The sequence below is a fragment of the Lactuca saligna genome, chromosome 9 (genome assembly GCF_052625555.1).
Source record: "Lactuca saligna cultivar CGN05327 chromosome 9, ASM5262555v1, whole genome shotgun sequence".
Classification (NCBI taxonomy): domain Eukaryota; kingdom Viridiplantae; phylum Streptophyta; class Magnoliopsida; order Asterales; family Asteraceae; genus Lactuca; species Lactuca saligna.
The window spans coordinates 114670123-114676672 of record NC_136425.1 but is presented as its reverse complement, the minus strand read 5'-3'; the positions used below and the strand labels follow the sequence as shown (position 1 = coordinate 114676672).

The 6550-nt window shown below is 34.0% G+C and overlaps 1 protein-coding gene across 2 annotated transcripts; it reads right to left on the bottom strand.

Moving 5' to 3' along the window:
* Positions 1–778: 778 nt before the first annotated feature.
* On the bottom strand, positions 779–6215 carry KAPP (kinase associated protein phosphatase). Of its 2 annotated transcripts, XM_078975517.1 has the most exons (13): positions 5913–6213; positions 5019–5208; positions 4727–4909; positions 4425–4600; positions 4184–4342; positions 3934–4080; positions 3776–3837; positions 2561–2696; positions 2209–2303; positions 1977–2092; positions 1763–1892; positions 1321–1375; positions 779–1223 (listed from the first exon to the last, which is right to left on the bottom strand). In XM_078975517.1, exons 1-13 carry the CDS (start codon positions 6096–6098, stop codon positions 1065–1067), a joined length of 1794 nt encoding a protein of 597 aa, XP_078831643.1. In that variant the 5' UTR covers positions 6099–6213; the 3' UTR covers positions 779–1064. The 2 variants fall into 2 exon arrangements, with proteins under 2 accessions (XP_078831643.1, XP_078831644.1); XM_078975518.1 differs by lacking the exons at positions 779–1223; positions 1321–1375 and having other exon boundaries at positions 1802–1892; positions 1973–2092; positions 5913–6215.
* Between the last annotated feature and the right edge of the window lie 335 nt (positions 6216–6550).

Below are 6550 nucleotides of genomic sequence, written 5' to 3'. Positions count from 1 at the left end.
AAAAAACAATATATCTTAAATGAAGGATCATACATGTAAATTATTTATAGATGAGATAGATTATTTTTATTCAAAATTACACAAGATATATATGTTCAAAAATAAAACTAACAAAACAAAGTAATACGCTTATTTAAAAAGTTTTTTCATTTTATTTTTTATTTCATCATTAAAACAAAATAATACACTTATTAAAAAAATAGAAAAATGAAATTATACAATTATTTTCAAAAAGACATTAAAATGAATTAACTTTTAAGAAAATCAAATGGAAGAACAGCAAATAATGTATAAGTAATGTAATATTAATTCTATCTGATGGTTTTAAAATATAAGTAATGTAATATCAATTCTATCTGGTTTTAATTGTTCTTGCAAGTAACCAGTGTACTAGTGGGATGTAAATTTAATATATTAAATGTTAAAAGGGATAAAAATAGAATATTATACTAGTGGGATATAAATTTAATATATTAAATTTTAAAGGGACGAAAATAAAACATTATATATAAGTAAAGCACCATTAACGTAATATTAGATGTGTTTCAAAAGTTGAAGTCTCAACAATCATATGACATCACATCAAAAATACAGATTGTGGTCGTTGAGGTATACTTAGACAAATAATTAAAGGTCCAAGAATATGGATTAGGCAAGAGTTATGCAAGCAAGCGACACACACACACACACACACATATATATATATATATATATATATATATATATATATATATATATATATATATCTGTGTGTGTGTGTTTCTAAAAGAATTAACCCTTTTGCAGAAAACTATTTATAAGCTTTTACTCTGGATGTCTGATTTGATTATAAGAAACTAATTAACATTCATTCAATTCGACCCCATCCAAACAGCACTAGTGATTCCAACTACCCCAAAATGCAGGGATGACAGGCAGGCGGGCAGGTGCAGCTTTCCCTATTTATGAACATAAGCAGCACCTTGTGGTTCTGGTTCTGGGGAGTGACTTGACTATATTTTACATATAATAATAAAAATAAATAAGACAAGACGAGACAAGGCAAGGCGTAAAGTTGTATTATCCTATACATCATCATTGGTCGTAATGGTTTGGTTTGTGTCGAAATCTAAGAAAATTATTGATGTGTTGTCCTTTGTACGTTGTGCTCTTGCTTCACTCAACAAAACTTTTGCTATCTTTTCTGCTGATGAATATACCTCAACTACATTTTTCTCCCTCGTCTTGGCAGTGCACAAACAAACAAACAAGATTCAGGTTACAACACTTGAGATGATTTTAACTTAACTTAAGGCTAGAGTTAATGTAATGTAAACCTACCTGATGGACAAGTTGGATGGCCTTCTTAGAGTTGACAACATCCCAAAACCCGTCACTGCATCCAATCCAATCCAAACAAAATTAACATAACAACACAACTGAAAATAAATGAACACAAAAAAGGATTGCAATTTTTGCCCCAGCGTTCCCGAATGCAGTAGTCTTGTTCTGCTGTATACACCTTTTCTTTACATGACATTGTAATCTGAAACATCTACCTCTACCCACCCATAGCAGTGAAAAATGATGTAAAACACAAATGAATCAAAGTACATTGTTGTTTCTTGCAATTAAGCCACAACCACGTGTGTATGAATATGCAAATAGCAACAAACACTTAGAAAAGAGAAACTAACATGAAATGTGTGGGGAGGGGAGGGGAGGGGGGATGAGAATTTTGCAGATAATATATAGTAAAAAATAAGTTTAAAAAGAGTTTTACCTAGCGATTATGGCAAAATCCTGGGTTTCTGAATTCATGTAAACGACTTGACTGATGTAAGGTTCACAACTGAATCGAGCATCCTGCTGCTTCAGAAACTTGTCTCCCAGCATTCGTGCAAGGTTTAAACCTGAAATTATATTAGAAATATGAATGGAGTGAAAAAGATTTTGATTTTGTTATCAAACTCTCAAGTCTGAAATGAATTACCAACCACATAATCTTGTTTCCCCATCTTTGAGAGGTTCTCCGGTTGCTTGAATTCGCATTCTTTCATTATAACTGGCTACTCGATGGTCTTCCGACATCTTAACTTGTTGCCCTTTAACACTGAATAAATTTCAACAACAAAAGTTTATACATTAAAATAACAAACAAAGGCTTAACTTTAATGTTTAAATAAGAAAAATATCTATGTATGTATGTATAACAATTAACAAACATACCTTGCAATACAGGCTGAATCACCAACATTTGCACATTGAGCAAAGTAATTGTCATGACCATCACCCCAAATTAGAAGCACTGTTGCAGTACAACCCTGAAAACAGTTAGATTAGTAGTTTAGTACATTAAATGCTTACAATTATTTCATTTCAATCATCATATGGTTATTTTACAAGGACAGTGTCGATATCATAGGGACCAAAAATCCACTAAAGCAAAATGTAAATTACATCATCTTAGTTTGGATCATTCATTAATTCAAATATGGTAGAACAAACTCTGATAGTTGGTTGCTAATTGATTAATTTAAAAACTAAAAGGGGATAGGGGTGAGAAAAACAAAAACCTCACCTCATATAAGTGGTCCATTTGTGCTTCTGTTTCAGAGAACGCTTCTTTAAGGACATCTGAAGCATCACAACGTGACAAAACATTCTCTCTTCTCAATGTATCTGATAAGATTCTAGTAACCATCTCAGGCATTATTCTGCACAATTTATTCAAGTGTTAAATAAAAACAATTTAATAGCAACCTACTTATACTTTCATTGATTTCTTTATTATATTTCACTTTTTCCTATTGAAATGTTAACCAGCTATTAGCCTATTACTATGATGGGTACATTTTTCAAATACAATGGAAGTACAATGCTACAATTGAGTATGTTTTTCGAAATACAATGCCTCCATAAGAAAAAAATAAATTTTGAAAGTGTGATGGTGTAATAGGAACAAATGATATGGATAAGAAAAATGGCATATCAAAAATCGACATGCACTAATACTTTATAAACAGCTTATAATACATTGTGAGATATGATAATAATTTAATGACTGCAAAGAAGGGTAGGGTAGTCTATTAAGATTGTTAATTTTAAATTTTTAATGACTGCAAACGTGGTGGGAATGAAAAACTATACCCTAGAAAGTAAACAAGAATGTCTTAAGGCAATAAAAGACCATGTTTTGTTTTTTTTTTTTTTTTTCATCAAGTGCTGTTTGGATAAATGATATGTAGAAATTATCTGAGAAAATGATGGAAACCTCGGGAAAAATAAATGAGGGGATGTGATCTAATGGGGAAGTCTCCCTTCTCTCTATTAAGTTGCTCTTTCTGCATTAAGTTAAAAAGAAACACCTGGATACATTGATTGGGTTATTTGAAAACTTTGGAACCAGGGGGTGGGTAAAAAAAATCCCAAGCTAGTAGGATAATTGAAAATGAGAAGGAAGCCCAAAAGGACTTTTGATGGAAATTTAAAAAAAAAAAAAAACAAGTCATGCAGCACATGCTTCCAAAGTTTACATTACATGTTTTTTCACACCTGAATCTGATTGAGACATCAAAACGGTGATTAAAGCTAAAGTGTAACTGTAAATGGTTGAATGATGAAAATGCAATAACCTGTCAAAAGTTTGACTTAGGCACATAACATGCAGCAGCCAAAAGGATTGAATTCCTTTTTGGATGATGGCATGGCATGGCACCAAAGGTGAACCCTATAAATATTTGAATGTCTGTGTGTATATTTGAGAGAGAGAGAGAGAGGGAGGGAATATACTGACTTGCTGGCAGATGTGGCAGCAGCTGCTCCGCCATGTCCATCACAAATACCAAACAGTCCAAACTGCAAAAAAAGAGAGATGATTAAATTGTATATTTGTATTATGTATATGAGTGGCCCTTCCATTCCAATAAGAAATGTTAGAAATTACAATAATACCTGATGAGCCCCAGGTAGGGGCCACTGATAATAACATACATCTTCCATCGGAAGTTTCTTCCCACCTCTGCGCACAGACATAGGATCTGAGACTACCCCAACTCCAAATGGGATCTTCCTATTTAACCCACCAGATGCAATTTCAACCTGCAACCAAAATCAAAAATCTCAACTCCAAACGAGAAAATATTATTATTATTATTATTTATATAAAACAAAACACTAATACTACTACAACTGAACGACTCACAGATATCTTTGAAGTTGTGCCAAGAGTTATTATGTCTCCACTATTCAGCTCAACCGGATCACCCCAATGTCTACTTCCAGTTTCAGGGTGGTGAACTGCCTTGGAATTCAACAGAGTTCCATTCAAGCTACCCATGTCAACCACCTCCCATTTCAACTTCTGAAATATATCCATATGCAACATACAATTTGTCATTCAACCAACACAATCCCCAATTAAGATAAGATAATTACCATCTTACATTCAGGTTCCAATTTATCTTTGCATGCTTTCCTGACACTTCTGAATCTGTCACCAATACATCACTTGGAGATACTCTTCCAAGAGTCAATGGGAGCTTAGATTTGTTTGTTGATTGTACAGAGTAACGTGCACCACGTGAAGGACCAGAAATAACCTCCAATGTCAGGATGCTTCCTGCACTTCTAACACATGTATATATGATGACACGTCTTGCCAAAATCTCATAACTCATAACAATTGACTTGCAATAATCTATCTATCTATATTATGTAATCTATATGCAAGGGAAGGAGAAATTACTTTGATCTGCAGTCCGCCTGGAACTATCATTATCTGATTTGATTCTCGATTTGTTGCTTATATCTTCCTTTGCACCATAATCTTCATCTCCAGCAGATTCCTTAATAACCAATGGACGCTTCAGTGTTTGACCCACCACAACACTCTCAGATGGATCAGAAATATCCAAAATAAGACTATCACCTGGAATAAGTTTAAGTATAAGTATAAAGCAACTTCTTTTTTAGTTTTTACTGTTGGAAGGAAAACTTTAGTCAGCAAAACTATATAGTCTATAAAAAACATTACATACCATGTGACACCTTGACCTGGGGAGGTCTGGGTGGAAGCCTATGTTTATGCCCATGGTTTTGGTGTGAACTGAGATGCCCATCAGTTTGATGATATGGACCTTCTGAAGGAGAATTCCTATGATGCTCGTCGATGTTGCTATCAACTTCATCTGAATCTTGAGAAATAAGGGGTCTTTCTACATCTTGAACCTATACAAGATAATGATCAATGTTACTAGCCAATAACTACACCAAATACATTCCTTTTTCAGATGGTGCATACTCCTAAGCGTATATTAAATGAGTATCATACTTTCAAAATGAAAAAGTCACACTTAATATCAAGGTGCAGATTATACAGGTGCTGGTACTTGGTCTTAACTCTTAATAATCATCCTTTTACGAAAGTTCCTTTTTTTTTTCTTTTTATTAGGTCTGAATGTTTTCCTAGAATTTAAGTTTGCAACGTTTACCATGTGTATTAGTCTTGTTCATGACAGGGTCAAGCCAACTAGTTTGGGTGAAGATTTGAATGTGCTTGCGTTGAAATATAACTGAGTCAACAGACACAGTCTCTTTTCCTAAACATGGTTCATAAATCTAAAAATGCGCTTACTTAATCAGGACTAAATTTTATTAAAAACCAGCTTTCCATCGTTCAGTTATTCGATCATACGCGATTGTAAATACTGAAGGACCAACAATTATCACCGCCTATAGTTTAGCAAAAACTACATCGCATTTTTATAATAATATACAAGGAAAAGCAAAGACGAACAAAAACCCTAAGAAGAAATAACGAAAAATGATAGGGATATACGATGTGTGAAATCAATAAATCTGCGCATATAAGAATGCTAATCGATCAAGCACCAAACAATCAAAAAGACAAGAAATGGAGAAAGAAACAATACATCGGACGAGGTGGTAGCCTTGATGGTACGGGAACGGTAATTGCGAGCGAAAAAACGCCACGGTCTACAGGCGATGAGAATGATGATGAGGATCAGAAGGAGCATAAGGAGAAGGAGGTATGGTAGTAGACCACCGTTGGCGGTGACAATGCCGGCTACTACTGCTACCATCGGTTGCTTCGCCATCGATTGGGTTGAGACGTCTCTGTGTGCGTCAGGAAGAGAGAGAAAACTGAGCCAGACACCCTCCCTCACCCGGGCGCAGGCCTCTCTCTCACTACCGAGAACGTCGCTTTGAAATGGTCGTATTATTTTATATTATGCTACATCTACAACAACAATTACAAAATGTTATAATGTTATAATTTGAATATATATATATATTTTGTTTGACCTTTTTTTTTAGTAAAAGTGGGAGATGAACCTAAGATTTCATAGTAAGAGTTTCACGGGAATTTTAATAGTGTCACGGTGGTACGAAAAAAATATTCGAAAACTTTTGCACTACATCTAGTAAAACTATGCGTTGTTGGTATCACTAGGGCACCATAGTAGAACCGCCCCTAGTAACAATTTTTAGTTTTTGTTCATAAACTATTTTTTATACGTTTGAGTAGAAAACTTCTTTCACTTATTAA